Source organism: Globicephala melas, chromosome 19 (genome assembly GCF_963455315.2).
Source record: "Globicephala melas chromosome 19, mGloMel1.2, whole genome shotgun sequence".
Lineage (NCBI taxonomy): Eukaryota > Metazoa > Chordata > Mammalia > Artiodactyla > Delphinidae > Globicephala > Globicephala melas.
This window is the reverse complement of record NC_083332.1, coordinates 29,467,939-29,488,751: the sequence shown is the minus strand read 5'-3', so window position 1 is coordinate 29,488,751 and position 20,813 is coordinate 29,467,939. Positions and strand designations below refer to the sequence as shown.

General features: G+C 53.5%; 1 protein-coding gene across 2 annotated transcripts in view; it reads right to left on the bottom strand.

Moving 5' to 3' along the window:
• The window catches only part of NKD1 (NKD inhibitor of WNT signaling pathway 1), an 88,142-nt gene that overhangs the window by 22,395 nt on the left and 44,934 nt on the right, over nt 1-20,813 (bottom strand). For both annotated transcript variants that reach the window (XR_004034423.3, XM_030833003.3), the window contains exon 4: nt 9,173-9,239. Coding sequence is in view for 1 of the 2 variants with exons in the window: in XM_030833003.3 (XP_030688863.1) it covers nt 9,173-9,239 (67 nt within the window). In the remaining variant the exon portion in view is untranslated. The remainder of the gene's footprint in view (nt 1-9,172; nt 9,240-20,813) is intronic.

Genomic DNA, 20,813 nt, shown 5'->3' with positions numbered 1-20,813 from the left:
TGAAATGCCAGGTGCACACCTCTCTTAGCCTGGTTACCTGGCAAGTTCTTCTCAGTTGATACAATGTAACTAAGATTTAACACAAGCCAGAGCTTGGACCCTGGCCTTAACGTAGCCACAGGCCTTTCTCAATTGTCCACAGGCAGATTATCTGCCACAAATATTTTAGGCTCAGGGTGGCTTGCCAGGATGTTTCTGACTCCCCAACCCTCCGAAAGCAGCTGTTAGAGGGAATGCAGATGAATTTTAATATTAGCCTATGCCAAATATAATTAGGAGGGTAAATCTACTGCCAGTAAAAAGAGAAAGATATCATATGTGCATTCCAGGCCAAATGGTTTCTTGCATTATCTGCGTGAGGCTCTCCTCGGGGAACGAGGGTCTAGAGATACGCAAATCTATTTGTCCCTGCACACGGCAGCGGGCTGTACGTGGAAGCTGGTAACGTTAGTGGGTGCACACGTTATTCCATTAGGTCCTCTTAATAGCACCATGCGGGGTGTGTTACCGTTTGCATTTTACAAGAGGGAACGAAGTGTAAAAAGCAAACTTGATTGAGCCGTTTCCCCGCTGCTGTCTCTCAGCCCCATCTCTCCACCGAGCTGCTTTTCCCCACCAAGAGCACACTCTTTCTGTCTCTCCAACTCCTGTCCACCTTTCAGGTCTTCACTGTAAACGTCCCTACCTCTGAGAAGAAATGCCCTCATGCCCTCAGGGGGCTAGGTTAGATTTCCCTGCTCAGTGATCCCCGCTTATACTCTCATTATCATTATTCATTTGACCGAATGCTCCTGCTGCACCTCCAACATACATTACGGTGCCTGTCACCCTACGTAGAAGTGTCTCATCGTCATCATCATCAAAATGAAACAACAGGAAGCAGCACAATCAGGATGTGAACGCAGACGGTGTAGGAACAGAAAACTAAAATCCCAGTTTCCTGCCTCCCCAGCCACTGTTCTCTCCATTCTGTCACCCAACAATAGTGAACACCTGTTCCTGCCTGTCCCACAACCATTCTCCCCTTCTGATAATAGCATCTGGGTTTTCTCTAGGGGGCCACCCTCCCCCATCTCAATCCATCTGGTTTACCAGGGGCTGATCCCACTCCGAGCTTCCGGGGTTGCGCCCAGCGCCCAGACCCGACCAGCTTATTTCATCCTGATGGCCCTGTGACTTAGCTCAGTGGCAAAGGACAGTTCATCGTGGAGCTAAGGAAGCTAGAGCTTCTGGGCCTCTCGCTTGCACGGGCCTCTTCCAAGTTGGAATGTGTTGACATTGGTTGTTTGGTTGGTTTTGTGGCACTTTCAAAATTAGATATTTTATCCTCAATCGGTTAAGAACACTGTTTCTTCCCATTCTGACTTCCCACACGTCCCCTTGTGTCACATGGTATTGGAGTGAACACGAGCATTTCTGGAATCACGCTAAGGGGAGGGTGAGTTGGGGATATACTTATTTAGGTTTAGTGGGAAATATATTGTAAACAGTAATATATAAATACATACATTTGTATATAACTGGTTCATAGTTACGAAAGAGAAGCATGTCTTCTTTTTCTTAAAGAAGACCCCACCAAACTGGATAAGCTTGGGTCCCACAAACTCTATACCTACTTTGTCCAGTAAAGTAAGAATCAAACTTCTGCAAGAAATAATGGACTTGGGAGCTCTCTTTCACCTGCGATAGCTCAGCTTGTAGGATGTGAGCACCCAGATCAGGGTAGTCATCTTAGCCACCTTAGTGGGAGAGACTAACAGAGGGCAGAGGGAGAGATGATGGAGGGAGAGAGGATGAACTACGTGTGTGTATGTGTGTGTGTTTTGATGACATGGTTTGAGCTCCTGGATCCAACCAGCCCTTCTTAGGCAAGATCTACTCCAGAGTTTTTCAATTTCATGAGGCAGATCTTAAGTGCGTTTGGGTTGTGTATCCAAAAGAACCCAAAGAATCCTGACTTAACTCTCCATCACTTGGAGCCCTTGCTTTTCAGGAAAAACAAAACCAACAACAACATATAATTGACCCAGTGCAATACTCTCGAAGCTGGTTTCTGGCAGTTTCCACCAGCAGGTGTCTACCCCTTCCTGGGTTTTTTTCTCCTCACTCCTGCTTCCCCAGGTTACATTTTTCTGTAAGTAGATTTTATTTAAGGGCCAGTTGTGACTGAGGGGAAAGAAGAAAGGGGGGGAAAAAAAAAACCCTTCCCAACAAATAGCATTCTGGCCTTTTTTTCTCATCAGAGCATAAGGTTGATGGCCACTCTGCTTTGAGGTTTGAATAGGATTGAGACGAAACATCTGTTGGGGGAAGGAGGGGGAAACGCCGGGAGAGGGAGAGGGAAAGGGAAAAAAGCCTTCTTTGGGCTAAAAATATCATGTCCCTTCCACTCTCCCCCATCCCCGCCCAAGTTAAAACATGTGATGAAATTCAACTTTTAAAATCTAACCCCGAGCTACTTGAAACTATGAAAGCCTCCTCGGTATCTGACACCAGTCAGAATTTCCACTGTTCAAGCTGAGCTTTTATGAAGAACAGACTTGAGAGAAACTGCTGTCGCGGCTGAAGCCCGGGCTTCTGGGGGGACTGCACTGGAGTGGAGTCTGGGCGACTGACACTCACCGGCAGGACAGGCTCTGAACTGAGGGAGAGAAGCCAGCGGGGTGTGGCCTGCCTGCCCCCTCTGTCTGGGGGTCCCTGCTGCTCTGCAGTGAACTCCCCTTCCTCCCAGACTTATGGGAACCACCGGCCAGCCCCACCAATTGACAAGCGTCGCCCAGGACTCCCATGGAGCTATCTGTGACCACTTCCTGAGAAGTCTTCACTCTCTCCCTCTCTCTCTCCGTCTCTCTGTCTCTCTCTCTCTTTTCCCCAAATGATCCCTGAACTCTAGACTCGGTGTCCAACTGTCTACTCAGCATCCCTACCTGCCTGTCAAACAGGCATCTTGAAACTGACATATCCAGAAACGAAAGCCTTGACGGTCACCTGCCAATACCTCCACCGCAGAAGTACCAGCAACATTTCCTTAGTTCCTTAGGCCAAAACTCTAAGGTGTGCCCGGGATCCCTTTCTTTCCCCCGCCCCCGACCGTCCACCTCCTGTCTCCCAGCCCTCCCCCCTCTCCCCCACACCCATCCACTTCTCTCCAGCCCCTCAGCCCCAGGCTAGGCCAAGGCTATCACCTCTCCCCTGCACTATCGCAATCACCTCCTGTTTTCATTGCTTCCTTCCTTCCTCGGAATGACCCAACCTTCCCAGGAGCCACAATTAACTGGTGAAAATGGAAGTCAGAATCTGACACTCTCCTACCTCAAACTTTCCCACAGTTTCTCTCCAAAAGCAGCGTGAAACCCAAGCCCGTGGCCCCATGCTCATCCCCCAGGTCTCCTGCTGCCACATGGGCCTCCCCTCTGTGCTCCCCTAAACCCCACGTTCCTCCCATCTGGGGTTAGGCTCACCCTTCACATCCTCCCGTGGCGGCTCGTTCCTGGTACCTGCATGTCCACCGAAATGTCACCTCCTCAGAGAGGCCTGTCACACTCCACCCTTCCCTGGGTGTCACGTCTTCCCTGAGCGCCACTCCCAGAGCCTTGTGTGCTCACTCCCTGGCTTATTTATCCACTACCCTGCCTCCTCCACGTCGACACCCTGACAGCAAGGTCTGCCGACCTCGTGGGTGGCTCGAACCCAGAGCCCAGCAAGGCCCCACACCTGCAGCAGGTACTCAGTAAATACTTGCTGAGTGAGGAAGAGACTGTCCTCAGTCTGCTGTGTGACCTTGGACAGGTCACATCCCCTCTCTGGGCCTCAGATTTCTTGCCACAAAGGAAGGGGACTAACGGCCTCCCAAGGGCTCCTCTGCTCTGTGAATGGTTGACATCTCATGCCTGGGAGCCTGGATGGACTGGAGGGGGGCACATGGGGCCTGCCTGGGGACCTGCCTCCAGTGACTTCATGGTGTTGGCTTCACTCTTCTTGTGAGCACAGTCATGACGTCCTCCACTGACGATTTTTCAACTTTACAATGGTGCAAAAATGATACACAATCAGTAGAAACTGTATTCTGCATTTCAAAGCTGGATCCTTTCCCGCGCCGGCGATACGCGCAGTACGACCCCTCTTGTGATGCTGGGCAGCAGCAGTGGGTCCCAGGTCCCAGTCAGCCACACGATCACAAGGGTCAGTAATCCATACACGTACAACCATTCTGTACCCAGACAGCCATTCTGTCTTTCACTTCCAGTACAGTATTCAATAAAGGACAGGAGCTATTCAAGACTTGATTATAAATAGGTTTTGTGTTAGATGATTTTGCCCAAGTGTAGGCTAATGTAAAGTGGGCAAGGCTAAGCTATGACGTTCGGTAGGTGAGCTGTACGCAATGCACTTTCGACTAACGGTATTTTCAACTTACAATGGGTTTATTGGGGCGTAACCCCATCGTAAGTCAAGGAAGATCTGTATTTATTGAGCACTTATGGCATGCCAGGCTATGCTGCACACTGAGAGTGATAGGAGACGCTCAGAGAGTCTAATAGGATTAAAGAAGCTTTGAAAATAGGCCTTCTTTGATCTGGACTAGTAAATAATTACAAACACCAGTTGGCTCCCCCTCAAGAAAGAGGAACCCACGAGACAAGAGTCAGCACAGCTCACAGACACGGGCATACTCTGAACCAGGGCTGTTCTCGGGGCTTATATAACCTCACCATCTGCACAGGAACTCTGAGGAAGGAATACTATGACTGCCCCCAACAAGAAACGGAAGCACAGAGAAGTTAAGTGACTCTCCCAAGGTCACACAGTGAGTGGTGGTAAAGCCAGGCTGGATCTGGGGTCTGACTTCAGAATCAAGGGAGAAGGGTGCCTCTCATGCACTCCGATGGGGTTGCAGGAAGACAACGTTCGAGCCATGCAGACTGGGACAGGCTCTGGACTCACAGTGGGGCTGCTCAGCCGTCCGGGTCTCAGTCCCAACACCACTGCTCTGCTCGGCAGGACCACGGCCAGGGAAGCAGAGACCCCACGGACTCTGCCAGGCGAAACCCGGCTTGGGCCAAATGGAGGCCTGCCTGGCAGCAGCCCTGGGAGCCTGGAGGGAGGGCCTGGCCCCCGTGGGAAGGGCCGCTTGACTCAGGGGCTTTTGGTCCTTAATGCAGGCAGGACTGGGTTCTGTGGAGTCAACTTTCTATGGAAGATGCCAAGCTAGTTGCACTCTGCCCGCTGTCCCCTCCAAGCAAAGAGGTCAACAGACAAGAAACAGCCACGATACTGACACTCAGAGGGCAGAGGCTGCGGGTGAGAGGCGGGAGAGAGCTAAGACGCTGGAGAGAAGGGGCCTGCGACCAGGTCTCTCCCTCCTGACGGGAACAGTACTTCAGTCTTTGCTGGGTCGGGAGGACACCCCCAGACACAGGGCTTCCCGGATGCCTGACACCAATGTCCACCTCGGGCCACAAGCCACAGGCTGCCACCACCTGTCATCCTGCCCAACTGGGGAGGTGGGGACGTCGGTGGGCACTGGAGTGAAGTGTGGGATGACCCTCCCCAGTCCTCAGCGCCCTGCTGGGTCAGCAGAGGAAGGTCCCTCTGGCCACCCCGCCACCCCCCCAGCTCCCAAGCCGCAGGTCCCGCCCTCCACACCCGGCCAGCTCTGGAGCGCGGGACTTTTCATGCTTACTTTGTTCTCTGCACAGTTCAAAAGGAGCTCACAGCCCCAGCCCTAGCTCCAAGCCCAGCCTTAATCTCCCATCCCGTGAGCTCCCAGCTGGCCAGTTAAGGCAGTTAAGACGCTGGATTAGGGCCGGCTTTACATAACAACGCAGGAGCTAAAGCCATCCTCTCCTGGGATGGCTAAAAGACTTCTTTTTATCTTCACGCCTCAGATGGCCTTTTTTTCCCTTAACAGCCCTCCAGCCAGCCAAGAGGCAATGAACTTGGCCGACAGGAAGACAAAGAAGAGATTCAGGATTCAGCTTGCTCTCCCTTGGCCCGAGGCACAGAGGGATGCCCGCAGCCCCAGCTCCAGGCCAGGTGGACGCTTCTCCGTGGCCAGACTCGGCAGAGCTACTCTCACCAGGCCTAGCCATGGGGTGGCCTGCCGTCCACAGCCATGTCCTTCATCCTGGGGCGGGAGGGGGCGCCTCGGACCTGGCGCCAACGGTGGCCGGAGAACCACAGACGGTCACTGGGGCCAGCATCACCTCCAAGGAGTCTCAGGGGCCCCACAGGCAGGCCCAGAGCAGTCCCACCCTACTGCTTTATTTACACTATTTTCACTTTTTAATTCTGTTATTAGTCTTTCATTTCAAAGGAATATATGATCACATTCTTCTTGTAAAACTTAAAACGTGAATTACAGTTAATACTACAATCCTCTGACCACGCTTTCCAATTTTAGTCTCTTCCTCCCCTGTCCAGAAGGAACTACTGTTTCTGTCCGTCTAGACCTCTAGCTACACAACAGTATACATACATAAGTGGTATACATTCATATATACAAGGAAATACAGAGTATTGTCTGGTACTGTTTTTTACATAAAAGATAACATACTGAATATAACACACCGCATCTCTTGGCAACCTGGTCTGTCTTACCTTTTGTGCTTCTGTGTAAGCTTTTGTTTGAAGAAAAGGGCTGGAAACTTGACCACCAGCAACCTGATCTAACCCCTCAGTTGGGAAACTGAGTCAGGCTAGTGGCTCCCAACCCCTCCCCTCGTCAGTGGTGGCACTGATGTGCCTGGACACCATGAGTGATTGGCAAGGTGCCCAGGCTGCCCTCAAAGCTCGACCTGCAGCTGGTGGGCCGTAGGGACAGACCAAGTGCCACCAATCTCTGCACTTTGCCCCGACAGGAGCTGGGACCCTCGGGCACCTCCTATTTATCCCCCATCCGTCAACCAATGTTTGTAAGTACCACCCCACAGCAGTTCATCCTTCCTGCAAGGTGCCCACGTCCTCTGAGCAGCAACAGAGTCCACATCCCCACGCATCGTGTCACAGAGGGCGAAGGGGCCCCAAGAGGGAGGGGCCTGGCCAAGAGCCACAGCAAGTCACTGCAGCAGCTGGCAGGGGAGCCAGGTCTATGGGCTCCTAGGCCAAGTGCTCTTCCTACTTCATTACAACAGGGCTCATGCTCTGCACAGAGAGATCAAACAAAGCAGGGAGAGGTGGATTCTGTGGGCAGGCCGTTTCATGTCTGCAGGGAAAGATGCCTCATGTGAAATCAATTACATGCTTTCAGACTAAGCCTCCATGGCCAGAGAGGTGCCTCATTTGGGGTAGTGACCAGGGACCCAATAAATGATGAAGAGATAGACAAGATGGTGAGATAGGTGGATGGCAACTGGAGGATGGTTAAATGGGTTAAGGAATGAGTGATGGATGATGAAGAGATGGGCAGAGGATGGATTATGGGTGGCTAGGTGATAGATAAAGGCTGGCCAGCTGATGGATGGGTTACAAAAGAGTATGTAGATGAATGAATAGGCAGTGATGGCTGGGTGATAGGGGGAGCAACAAACGGATGGGTGAGTGCTGGATGGGGTAGGTCATGGATTATTGGGTGGGTGATGAGTGAGTGATGGGTAGGTGAATGGATACATAGATGAGTGGACAGGTGGGTGCTTGGATAGATAGTGAATAGGTGGTGGATGGAATAGATGGAAGGATGAATAGATGGAAGGATGAATGAACAAGAGGATGAACTTGCTAAGTTACCAGGTGAATGAGCAAATGAATAGAAAATGGAATGAGTGCTGAAGCCCACGTAATCAATGTCTGGGGTCACCTCAGCCTCCAGACCCTACATCCTGCAGACCTTTACCTGACTGTCCAGATCTACTCTAGGTACCAAGCCCCAGCGTCTTTCCATGGAGCTGAGGATAATAGCTGAGGCTCGGGGGAGCCCAGGGCACAATGAGAATCAAAGCCACTGAATCCCTGAGTGTAGCCACCAGATCCACAGGCAAACATGCTCAAGGGAAACACCCCAGAGCCTGGGCAGAGCTGTCTGTTCCCCTTCTCTTCAGGACCTGCTCAAATTTAAGCAAAGTCTGAGAGATATCTGGGTCTCCAGCCAGCCTCCAGCTCCCGGGCTACTGAATGAATCTCTCAAAATAGCGCTTCTCAAAGTACAATGAGCATACAAGTTATCTGGGGAGCCTATTGCAGGGCAGAGTGGATTCAGTAGCCTGGGTGGAGCCAGGGATTCTACATTTATCACAGCTCTCAGGCTCCACGTGGCCACAGTCCTCAGGTCTGGCCCAGGCTCTGCTCCAGAACCTCCCGGCACAGTCTCCTCTCCTGTCAAGACCCTACAAGCCCTCCAAGGCCTAGATTCCCCCCAGAGACCCCTGGGCCCCCAGCTCTCCTAACAGCTGCCTGTCCTGGTCCCAGCAGAGAGGGCTTTACTGTCATAAGGCTGCCCCAGTTCGGTGATGCTCTCCTCTGATTCAGAGTAAAAAAGGGAAATGCTATCCCTTTCAGCAAATGCTTTCCGATCCCATCCGGTCCTTTCACCAACTCAGGGAATCAGGCAGGAAAAGGCCCTCGTTCCCATTCTACAAACATGGAAACTTGGGCTCCGAAAGGGTACATGGCTTCCCAAAGTAAAATCAGCATGCCAGTGGCTGGCCGGCCCTCTGCTCGAGTGTCCTAATTCTTTCTACAATGCAGTGCTTCTCCTTGAAGAGAGAAAGGAGTGAGAGCTACAGAGGAGAGCGGGGAGGGGCTGGGGGTGCTCGTGTGTGTGTGCATATCCGTGCTCCAGGTGAGTGACACAAGCAGAGAAACACAAGGGCTACTTCATGCAGTGCTCACTACATACCTAACTCTGCTTGAGGGGCCTATGAGTGGTCACTATGCTCACCCCCAACGGGGAAGCTGAGGTCAAACAACCTGTTCAAGACCCCACGGCTAACACGGAGCAGGGCCAGGATGTGAGCCTGGGTGGTCTGAATCCACTCCCGGAGTGGACCTACGAGATGCTACACTTCCCTCCTGCTTCTCACCCCACCTACTCCCAGCCCACCCCCACCGAGAGTCAGAGTCCTGTCCTCCTCCACCTGGTCTGCCGGTTTTCTGGAGGGTACTTGGGGCATGAGGTAGACCAGATGGCCCTTCCCCACCTCACTGCCTTTGGGAAGAAAACAATGAACTCCAATACCTTCTAACCGAAAGTCTTCCTCTTCCTCCTCGCTGAGCGTTTCTCTGAAAACTTCGCCCACGAGCTCCTACAGGAAGAAAAAGCAGGGATATTAAAGGAGTATTGGGGTCAGGTAGGAACCTGGCATCATTACGGCCAAGGTGGCATTGTGAACGTGTGTGTGGCTGGTCGCAAAGAAGCAGGGACCCTGTTCTGATTGGAATTTAGGTCAACTATGTAGATCCTATCACACTTGAAAAGTTAATCGCTGCACTACTTTTTAGGAACTAAGTTATTCTCAACTTATAGCCCGCCACAAAACATTACACAGGACCACACTTCTCCCCCAGAAAGGGAGTTCCACCCTCCACCCTGGAAAAAGACAAAGATGAGATCAGAAAATGTCCCTCCTCTATCCCTCTGAGCCAACTTGATGGACTCGGGACCATAGCCACCCCTGTGGGTCCCAAGAAGAGACCTCAGTTTGGATCCTTCCTCTACCAGAGGGTCCCAGGTGGGCTGTCTTGGTGGGTTTATAATGAGGACCTGGTGTGCTACAGAGCGGGCTCCCTAACACAAACCCAAACTCTTCAGCACAATATCTAGAAAGCTATAGGCTCCGCCTTCAACTGACCTTCAATCACGCCTCCTGCATCTCCCCCAACACACACACCTTCCAGCTACTGGCCTGCACACGCCTTGCCTTGGTCCCCAAGCATGAGTTAAAAATGTCCGGTATCTCATCCCATGTAGCAGAGCTGCTCCCAATCAGTGGTGAGGCTACCACTCAGGTGTTGTCAGGCTGGCAAGGGAAGTTTGTTTGGTCCACAGGCTGGGAGGCTGGGAAATTTCTGGGATGGCAATAAAGGTCCCATCTCTCTGACCCCACCCCAGTAGGACAACTCTAGGTACAGAGGAGAACAGACTAGCGCTTGTCAAACCGTCTTCTGTATTTATTGGTATTCTGCCAGGAGGAGTAAAGTGATCAAAAGAGACTGTTTTAAACAAAGGTAAACGAGACCCCTCACTGCAGGACTTACTATGGTAACGGATGCTGCGGATATCTAAGTAGTAGCTTATGCTGCATCCCTCAAACCTATTTAGACCATGAAGTTTTGTTTTTCAAAAGCGTCACATGGGATTTGCGTTCTGAGGAACCCACGTTGGGAAACGCTCCTCTTTGGGGGAGGAGAGATGAGGTTGGGGGGGTGGGGTGTCACACCGCTTTATCTTTTTTAATGCCCACAGGATGCTGTGGCAGTGCTTCTTGAACCACAAAAAGGCAAGCAATAAAAAAGCCCAAACTCAGCAGCTCTCACCAACTTCTCCTTTTGAAAAAGAAAGAAAAAAAGTATAAAGAAAAAGAAAAAACACCCTCTTCTTGAAAAATCAGAAGAAAAAAAATCCTGCACTGGAGATGCTTGAAAGAAAAACCAGAGCTCGCCTTGATTAACAAAAGAAAAACAATGCTTTGTATAGCTGATCTTATCAATTGGACACAGCTGGAGATAAGTCTCTCGCATGCATGTTTTTTAAAGATGAACAGCTAACGTTTTATGGATTAGAGATGGTTTTCTCTGTTCTCTTTCTTCTTTCAAATCGTTCTGGGGCATTACACACTCTTCCTTAGAGGTTGTTCAAATGTGGTCATTCAGACTTCTGGTGTCCCATGGACTTCAAAACCAGGCTGCTTTATTCCTCAAGTCAGGATGTCTTCTCTCTCCTCCTCTGCCAATTATTATAATCACCGAACACTTCCTGGGCTTGTAAACTGGCTGTTTGTGTTAACAGAGCTGGAGTTGACGGGGGAACTGGGAGACGGTGACAGGAAAGGGCCGCACTCGGCTGGCATCATTAGATGGCTGGGATGCCCCAGCAGCCAATTAGAGTCGATCTTTCATGCCAGAGGAAGACGGATGCCGCTTCCCTGGAAAGGCTGGCAGGCAGCACTTCCTCACAGGAGTGGGCGACCATCTTCAAGGGAAACGACACACCTGATTGTGCTGGGGCCTTGTGGAGGCTGGGAGCCGGCGCTGACCTCTGTGCCACCCTGACCACTCCTGGCAAGGCCGACAGGACCCGTGAGGTGGAAACTTTTGGGCACCTGCATCTCTTTACTGGCACACTCAGAGGAGTTTAAAGACTCCAAATGTCACCAGCAGCAAAGCAGCCGTCTGGAAGCCCTATAATGATGCCTCGCGGTGTGTATAACACACCCACAGTCATCACTCTGATGACGGCTTCAATGCTCTCTGAGAAGAACTGTCAGCTGAGAGGACCCAGCTCTCTGACATATTAAAGATATGTCTCTGCATATTAAAGCAGAGTTCTGGCAAGTTCTGGGGTCGGTCTCTTCCCGGTAAACCTTACCCTGCTCTGTATAACAGATCGAAGGGCCCTCAGCACCGTGGTCCGCTGACACACAGTGCAGTGCAGGTGCCCAACTCTGGCAAAAATTCATTTCCTCCACTGACCCAGACAGCCCGGGGCCTGAGGAGTGCCGTGTCTGTGGTCCTCAAGCTTTGAATCACTGCGCCAGAGGCAACGTAAACTGTTGAGCCAGACACAGGATCACATCCTGGCTCCACTGCCGCCCTCGCCCTGGATGTGGCGCCAGCCACTGCCTTCTGCGAACCTCAATCTACTTACCTGTAAAATGGGCATATGGTGATAAACCACAACAATAAGAAGACAGCTGACACTTATTGTGCCTTTCCTATGCGCCGAGCACTTTATATTATCTCCCTTTATCATCATAGCAGCCCTGCTCTTTCCATCTCTCAAGGAACAGATGCTCAAAAACATGATTTGCAACTTGTAAAGTGAGAGGTAGAATTGCTATTGTTTTTTTTTTTTCTACAAAGAAAGTGCCCCAACCCTCAAGGAATGAGACAGGAAAATGATGCCAATGACAGTCACTTACATCACCAAGCACTCATGATGTATGAGGCACCGACCAACTGGAATCTTCACCAGAACCTCTGGAGAACAGGGTTCCCAATAGCCCTGGCTTTAAACAAGGAGGAGCCTCCAAGAGGCCCGGCGACTGGCTCTGGGTCATCAGCAGAGCCAGGACTTGAGCCACCTCCTTCCAGTGCCTGGCCTGAGCTTGTACAGTGGAATCGGGGCTCCTGTGGGCATGGGGACAGAGGTGGCCAGGAGTCCTGCCACTTGCCAGGGACCAAGAATCACGCTTAAAGAAGTGCAAGAAAACAGCCCAGCCAGCAGCTCCAGTGGGTCAGGGGCCAAGTACTCCCATCTGTCCTGCAGGACTCAAAAGCCCCACGGCTCCTCCCCCGTAGATTTGGGACAGGGCCAAGAGTCAGCCGGGAGCCCTGCATGCAGGGTTTGGGGCCAGGCCCTCAGGACCATCCTGCAGGAAGGCACTTGTACCCCTCGACAGCCACGAGCCCCAGTGGGAACCCTAGCACGGAGGGTGCACGGCGTGGAACTGGCGTTGCTCAGACCTTGGTTCAAATTCCAGCTCTGCATCACAGAAGCCGGTCATCTGGGGGAAGGAGCTTTATCTCCAGCATGCCTCAGTCTCCCCAGCTGTGCACAGGGATGAGAGAGTCACACTGTCTCAGGGTGGGTGTGAAGATCGAGCAAGCCATTGCACGAAAAGTACTTAGCATTACAGCTGATACCACGATGGGGGCTCGACAGACAGTATTTACTGTTTATTACTCCGACTCTTATTGTCAAATGGCTACCAGAACGTTGCTGGGCAAAGCTCACCAGACCCAAAGTGCCCCTGCAGACACCGAGAAACACGCTCTTCTCCTGCCTGGTGCACATTTCTAGCACTTTGCATTTAATCCCCAGGGCAGTCCTTTGAGGTAGAACCACTATTATCCCCACTTTACAGATGATGAAACTGAGGCACATAGAGGTTAAGTGACTTGCCCAAGGTCACACAGCTAGTAAGTGTCAGAGCCAAGATTGAAGGCAGGCTGCCTGGCTCCAAAACCCTTACCCTTCACCACTGCCCTATAGGAAGCCCACACTCAGGGCATGGTATGCAGTGATCTCCCTTTGTCCACTCAGCCGTCACTCTGGCCCCCTGGTGCCAGGCCCCCTCTGCTCTGGCCTCCAGGACAGTCAAGACTCAGCCTCTGCTCCAAATTCTCATCAAACACTTTCCTGGATCCCCAGACCTTCTGCCCCACCCAGCCTGGTGCCAGGCTGCCTCCTGCCTAGTGACCGGGCTTGGTGGCCTCTCAGGCCACAGGATCCGGACCTGCCTCCCTCCCAAGTCCCAGCACTGCCCTCCTCTGCCCCATGCTGGGCCCCAGGAAGAGAGGGCAGCTCCTCCGGGTGCCGAGAGTGCAGCCAGCACCAGCCCAGAGCCCAGAACTGCAGGCACAATGCCTTATAAGGCCTCCGGAGACGGGAACCCACATCAAAACAGGGCTTTGGGGAGCGGGCTGGAGTTCGGTTGGGGTTTTTCCTCTTTGTCTTTGAGACTTCATAACCCTGAGCTTAATATCTCTCCCCATTGCCTGCCCCAGCAGTTCTTTGTCAATCTTTCTGTTCTCTAAGAGCTAACAGATGTTAGTGCCACGGGGTTTCAAAGGAAACTCCTGGTGCCCACAGAACACGGCACAACTTATAGATTCCAAGAATGCACAGGGCTGGGACATGCCGGGGGAAGAGAAGGGTGGGAGGCAGGACCCAGCCACCCTGTAACCCTTAGATCCAAGCAGTCTGCCCTGGACCTGATCCAGGAAATTCCTGGCGAGCTCCCTCTTCCCAGCACACTGCACAGAGGCAGCGTTCCTGGGGAACTGGCGCTGCTGTGGGCAGGCCCCTTGGAGAGCAAGCTCTGGCCGGTCAGGGCAGGGATGCTCCGTTCCCAGAACCCAGCCGGACCTGGGAGGCAGGCGCCTGCCTGCCCGCCCTTGGGAGCTGAGTGATAGCAGATGCTTTACTTAACCCCTCTGGGCCCCATTTTACTCTTCTGTAAAACGGGGATTTCGATGTCAAAGAGAACTCCGTACGAAAGTGCAGACAAAATACCTAGGACGGTGTCTGATGCAAAGGTAGGAACACAAGCATGAACTTCTCTCCTCCTTCTGTAGCGCCCTACTCCTGCCACGTGCTCAGAAGAGCCTAACCCTAATACCCAGTGATTCAATGCCTCAGTGTCTACCCTGGGACAACACTCACGCGTGGGCACCAGGGAGGCATGTTCAAGTTCAGTGATGTTGAGGGCAACGTTGTTCCTATCAACCCACAGTCAGAAACACGCTGAACACCCATCAAAGGAAAGTATGCTAGATCTACGCAGTGGAAAACCACATAGTGGCTCCAAAGAGTCAGGCAGACCTGTACACACTGACACACAGAGCCCACGCCACATGGAAGACACGCAGGGTATGATGCTATGTGCGTACCCAAGAAAGCACCAAACACACACATGTACCGTGAGATCACCCACATCCCAATATCCCGTGGTACCCAACATCCATGGCTACCCCCAAGGAGGGGAAGGAGACGAGATGGAGGGAAATAGGAGTCACAAACTTCAACTTTATCAGAATTGTTCTAATTTTTAAGATAAGTATATTCATGTGTCACCTGGGTCATTAAAACCTGCTTTAACAAAACCGCACCCAATAACCCACTTGACCAAAAAGGGGACTGAGGATCAGCCAGGAGATTAAGTGGCTGGTCCAAGGTCACTTAAGGAGAGAAAAGTGGCAGGGCTGGGCTAGGCCCCCAGGCCCTGGGCTCCTTGTCTTGAGAAAGGGGCAGCAGGCCACGACGATTCTCGTGGTGCCCTCAAGCACAGACCTTCTGGGGCTCCAGCCCCCTCCCCCAGCAGGGGGCCAGCTCCTTCTCCTGGGCTACAGTCAGGAATCAAGAGTGAGAGGAAAACCAGGGCCGTCCACTTTCTGGGCTTCAATGTCCCCAACTCCAACATATGCCTCTAACTTGTGGACCTTTTATACTTCTGCCCCTCAGAGCCTTCTCTGGCCTTCCAAGTCTGCTCTACCCGCAAGGGCGGGAGGAAGGGATAGAGGGTGCTGGCAGCAGCATTAGCGGGGGCTTCTGGGGGCCCTGGCTCCAGGGCTGGGGATTCCCTCCTCCCCAGGGATGGAAGGGAAACAGACTCACTCTTCCGGGACCTGATTTCAGCAGAACCCAGATCTCAAGGGGCAACTTCCAAAGAGAAAGGGTACCTCCTCTCAAATGAGCAAAATGGGGCAGAGCCCTCAGCCACTCCCCTGAGGAACACCGCAGACTCCCGTGGTCGCGGGTCACCCGTGGGCACTACAGGCCCGGCACCTGTCCCCCAGCATCCGCTAAGCTAAGTGGAGTCATCCCCGGGATCTTTCTCACGGGAGCTGGCGGGAAAGACGTCTTCTCTGGTGCCAAGGCTGCATCTAATCTCCTCTCCAGCTGTTGGAGAAGGCCCACCCCAGGAGAGAGCTCCCACGGGGACAGAGAGAGGCCAAGGCTGGGAGAGGGCGCTCGCTCACGGCCTCAGCCCCAGCCTTCTGTAACAAGTAGGCTCCCCAAGGGCAGGGATCCGGGTCTGTTTTGCTCTAGGACAGTGCCTGATGCATAGTAGACAATAAATATCTGTTGGATGAATCCTGAGTCAGGCCCACCCTCACCGGCCTTTCCTGGGGAAGGACAGTTACAGAAGCCACTAAATTGCCCTCCTTGTTCACACCAATTCAGGTCACTTACAGCCGGAAGTTCCAACCCCCAAAACCCCAGCACGAAGCCACAGTCTCCTAAAACCTGAGCCCAAGATTCCCAGCCAAGCTTGGAAGCCAGAGGGAGGAAGCTGCCACCGCCTGCTTTGCTGCAGCACCTCCACGAGTGTCCCCAAGCCCAGCCCCACAGCGGGAGTCCAGCGAGCTGGGTGGAGGAGGGGAAGGCAGGCCCGCAGAGTTGGCCAGCGTGTTTGGCCCGCGAGGACCAGGTCTGCAGGACTCCAGGGATGTGCGGCAGTAATTAAAATTCCTCAGATTTCTCCCTGGCTGCTTTTAATCTGCTCGAGGTGTAATCCCTGGGCCCACATCCCAGGGACTCCAGCCTGAGCTTCCTTCCTGGACTTGAAGGATTGCTTCTCAGGAAGGTGGGCCGTGGGCAGGGAGTGGGACGGCGGGGAGGGCTTCTGACCCTTGGCGCCAGACTCTGGGGCCACCACATCCCCTTCCTCTGAGCCCCAGGTCCTAGATCCTACAGGGTACAAATAATCCCCAAAGATGGGTTTGTCCCGTCCTGGAGACACGGCCGGCCCCAGGCAGCAAAGAGCCAGCAAAGTCCACTCCCTGGGCTGTCACCCCAGCGAGCTGTCAGCATTCATAAGCCATCGTCCCAACTTCCCCCGGAACTGGGTCCCACTTGGGCTACCACGAGTACTTCATACGTTTCTTTAAATTGGCTCTCTCTCTCTTTTTTTTTAAAACTAGTCTTGCCGAAAGCAAGAAGATCAATAAAATAGTGGGTGTGATGTCCTAGTTAGAGTTGGGGTTTTAAAAAATATCATGCAGGGGCTTCCCTGGTGGCGCAGTGGCTGAGAGTCCACCTGCCGTTGCAGGGGACACAGGTTTGTGCCCCAGTCTGGGAGGATCCCACATGCTGCGGAGCGGCTGGGCCCATGAGCCATGGCCACTGAGCCTGTGCATCCGGAGCCTGTGCTCCGCAACGGGAGAGACCACAGCAGTGAGAGGCCCGTGTACCGCAAAAAAAAAAAATCATGCATATGAAACAAATACAGGACCATTGAAATACAAGATGTCCACCACTGACCTCAAGGGCCATCCCCCCAGCAGAATGCGGAACGTGCTCCAGGAACCACAAGGTTTAAGGAGCCCAAAGCTGGAGTGTGTGCCCACCTCCACTCTGAGCCATCAGTCTCTTTCTGACAGGTGGGAAGAGGGGAGGCACCGGGCGGGTGAGGCAAGCAGCTGGTGAGGTTGGATGAAAGAAGGTTCTCACGGCCCAACAGATGCTCCTCCCCCCTCCCCCCCAACCACAGGCCCTCCTTCTAGAGCTCATGCTTTTGGAATGTGATTTCTGGACATGGAGAAAATGGCTGATGCCAGCAGAACATGGCAAAGTTTAGCATGACCCAGAAGGCGCCCTAGCCTCCAGCCCCCGGGATTTCAGCGCTCTTCGGAGGAGATGACCCAACGCAAGGCAGATTGTCCAGGCTGGGCGGAAAACAGGGCTTGCGGCTGCGTGAGTGGAATTTTCCTACAAGTCAGTGTTCAAAGGAGTTTCTACATTGGAAATCAGGATCCAACGGGCTTGTCGGGGCGTGGGAGTAACTGAGGTCACGAATATAAAGGACTCAGTGATAATCGTAACCAGCGTTTCTTTGGTTAGGGCCCGGCATGTGCCAGCGCTCCGCTCAGCACGTTACGTGCGCTGCTAAATGCTCCAAACAGCCCTACGAGCTGGGGGCCGCTGTCGCCCGGCTTCAGCCACCAGGAAACTGAGGCTTAGAGAGGTTAAGTGGCTCAGTGGACGGTCTGATTTTGACCCTGGCTCCTCTGCTGTGTACTGAGTGACTCTGTACAAATGATTTCACCTGTCTGTGCCTCGGTTTCCCCATCTGAACATGGAAACGACGCCCCCCCCCCGCCCCCCGCCGGCGGGGCAGCTGCAGAGGGGAAATGGGAGCACTGATGGAAGCATGCAGCACACACCAGGCAGTCAGCATGTCGTCAGCACAGCTGTTCCTTCTCTCTCTGGGCCCCGTTTCATTCTCTGCCCCCCCATCCCCTTCCACCCCCGCTGTCTTCGGGACGCCGTACAGCTGATCAAAGCCGGACCCGGCAGGGCCTCAGTCACCCTACGAGGCCTCAAGCAGCGTCCCCGACAGGCTGCCTGCACTCAGCACCTCTCAGAGTCTCTGCCTCCTGCCTGGCCACTGGCCAGCCGTGCCACCGCCAGCTGACCCTGCCACGCGACCGGTCTGCCGTGCCACTGGTCATCACACCACTGGCCTCCACGCCGCCGGCCTGCCGTGCCCCGCAGCCGAGTGCTGATAACGGGAGAGGCCAAAGGGGCTGGGGTGCGCCTCTGATGGAGCAGCTGGGCCTGCCTCTGCCAGCAGCTCCTGGCCTGGGGACAGGCCCCAGGTCTGCTGCCAGGGTCCAGCGCGTGTGCCCTGCCGAGCAGGGTGGCCGTGAGCCAGGCTGCTTATGACAGACGGCGCTGTCGTCTGTTGAGCAGAAAACGGGGCCTCCCCAGACCACGGGCCACTCATTGTGGGGAAAGGTTGTGTGCCCTTCCCCGGGGCCAAGGCCAGCCCAGCTGGGGGCCCCGTGCGGCCAGGGTACCCATGGAAGTGTGGTATTTGTCTCAGCCTTGAGAGTGAGACGCTTAGCCTCTTGCTTCTGCTAATTTAAATAAATAGATGAATAAGATCCTCTTGTTTCGAATATCCCGAGTCCTCGTCAATTTCATGAGCGAAGCAGAGAACAAGGGTGTGGGCCAGGCTCTGGGGCCGTCCTGCTACACACACACAGGCTCTCGCTCTCTCTCTCTCTCTCTCTCGCTCTCTCTCTCTCTCTCTCACACACACACACACACACACACAGAGCCCACCCCATCTGGCCCTGAAGTTCTCGCAGGAGTCATCTTCCTGCCCCTCTGATCCTAGCTGACACCAGGCCTGCCTTCCTCTCTCCTGGTCCCTCACCTCACCCCCATACCCCAGCTCTGACGACCCCTCACCATCACTCGCACCGGCTGGACCGCCTGCCTCAGGGCCTCCAAACCTTGCCTACGCTCTTTCCTCTGCAGGGAGAGCCCTCTCCCCTTGACTGCCGGGTGAAGTCTTACCCCTGCCCCCGCTCTGGAGTGACTGCTGCTTCCCAACATCCCCACTCCACCGAACTGGGACAGAATCAAGGGTCACCCCTCTGGACTCCCAGAGGACTCAGTTCATTCAGGATCTTAGTTGATGATGTGTCGCCCAATCTGTGCCTCAGTGTCCGCATCTGTAAAATGAGCCTGTGACCCAGGAGTGCCCTGAGGGTCACACAAGAGGCCGCCATGAAAGAACAGAAGAGTTAAAGACACTGGGAGTGAGGGGTCCCAGGGTCCATGCTGCTGTCAGGTGGGTGGGCAGGTGAGGAACAGCCTAGAGTCTGATCCCATTGTCTTTATAAAGAAAAGAGGCATATTCTCCGGAATGTTTCCGGAAGGACACGCAATAGTAGTGGCTACTCTTGGGGAGCTGAGGAGCTGTCCCTCCAGTTGTCCAGCTTTCTAGACTGTTTGGATTTTGTATTGTCTCTCTTCTTTCTCTTTCTTAAACGGAGAACAGGCAATGGTTTTTTGCTGTTGCTTTTGTTTTGGGGTTTTTTCCCTTTTTTTGGCCACGCTACACAGCTTGCGGGATCTTAGTTCCCTGACGAGGGATCAAACCCCGTGCCCCCTACGGAGGAAGCGCAGAGTCCTAACCACTGAACTGCCAGGGAATTCCCTACATGCGACGTTTTTTATTAGAAAGAAATTAAATTTTGAAATTAAACTTGATCCATGAAGAAGAATGACGCGGCTCCCCTGCCTACCTGACAGCTCCATCAAGCCGCTGGGCCGGCATCTCAGACCTCACACATCCCAGCCCTGCTCCCGATTTCTTCCCTGTGTCCAACTGGGGCAGCTTCCTCCTTCCTGTTGCTCAGGCCAGAAACCCGGGAGTCATCCTGCCACGTCTATTCCAACCCTTCTGTTCAATCCACCACACATCCTGTTGGCTCTGCCTTTAAAAGGTACCCTGGGGCTTCCCTGGTGGCGCAGTGGTTGAGAGTCCGCCTGCCGATGCAGGGGACACGGGTTCGTGCCCCGGTCCGGGAAGATCCCACGTGCCGTGTAGCGGCTAGGCCCATGAGCCATGGCCGCTGGGCCTGCGCGTCCGGAGCCTGTGCTCCGCAACGGGAGAGGCCACAGCAGTGAGAGGCCCGCGTACCGCGAGAAAAAAAAAAAAAGGTACCCTGACACCAGGTCCTCACCTCCTCCACATCCACCCTGTGTTCCAGGCCATGCAGAGAGGCCATCCTCCCTCGCCAGGATGATGACGATCATTTTCTATTCTCTGCACCCACCTCCCACCCCATTTACAAGTCCTCCTAACGCCCCGCAAAGCCCCACCCTCATCTGTTACTTCTGTCACTCTTCCCCAGCCACCCAGGCCCCCTTGCTGTTGCTCAAACCTGCTTGGCACTACCTCAGGGCCTTTGTACTTGCTGTTCCCTCTGCCTGGAATTCTTTTGCCAAATATCCCCTCCTCCCACCCCTCCTTCATGTTTTCGTCACCGTCACCTCATCACCTGGGTGAGGGCTTCCAAATCCCCCTATTTGTTTATTTATTTATTTGTTTGTTTGTTTGTTTTTGGCGGCATTGTGTCTTTGTTCCTGCGTGTGGGCTTTCTCTAATTGTGGCGAGCAGGGGCTACTCTTCATTGCAGTATGCAGGCTTCTCATTGCCGTGGCTTCTGTTTGTTGCAGAGCACTGGCTCTAGGCACACGGGCTTCAGTAGTTGTGGCACACAGGCTCAGTCGCTGTGGCACATGGGCTTAGTTGCTCCGCGGCATGAGGGATCTTCCTGGACCAGGGCTCGAACCCGTGTCCCCTGCATTGGCAGGCAGATTCTTAATCGCTGCGCCACTAGGGAAGTCCCAAACC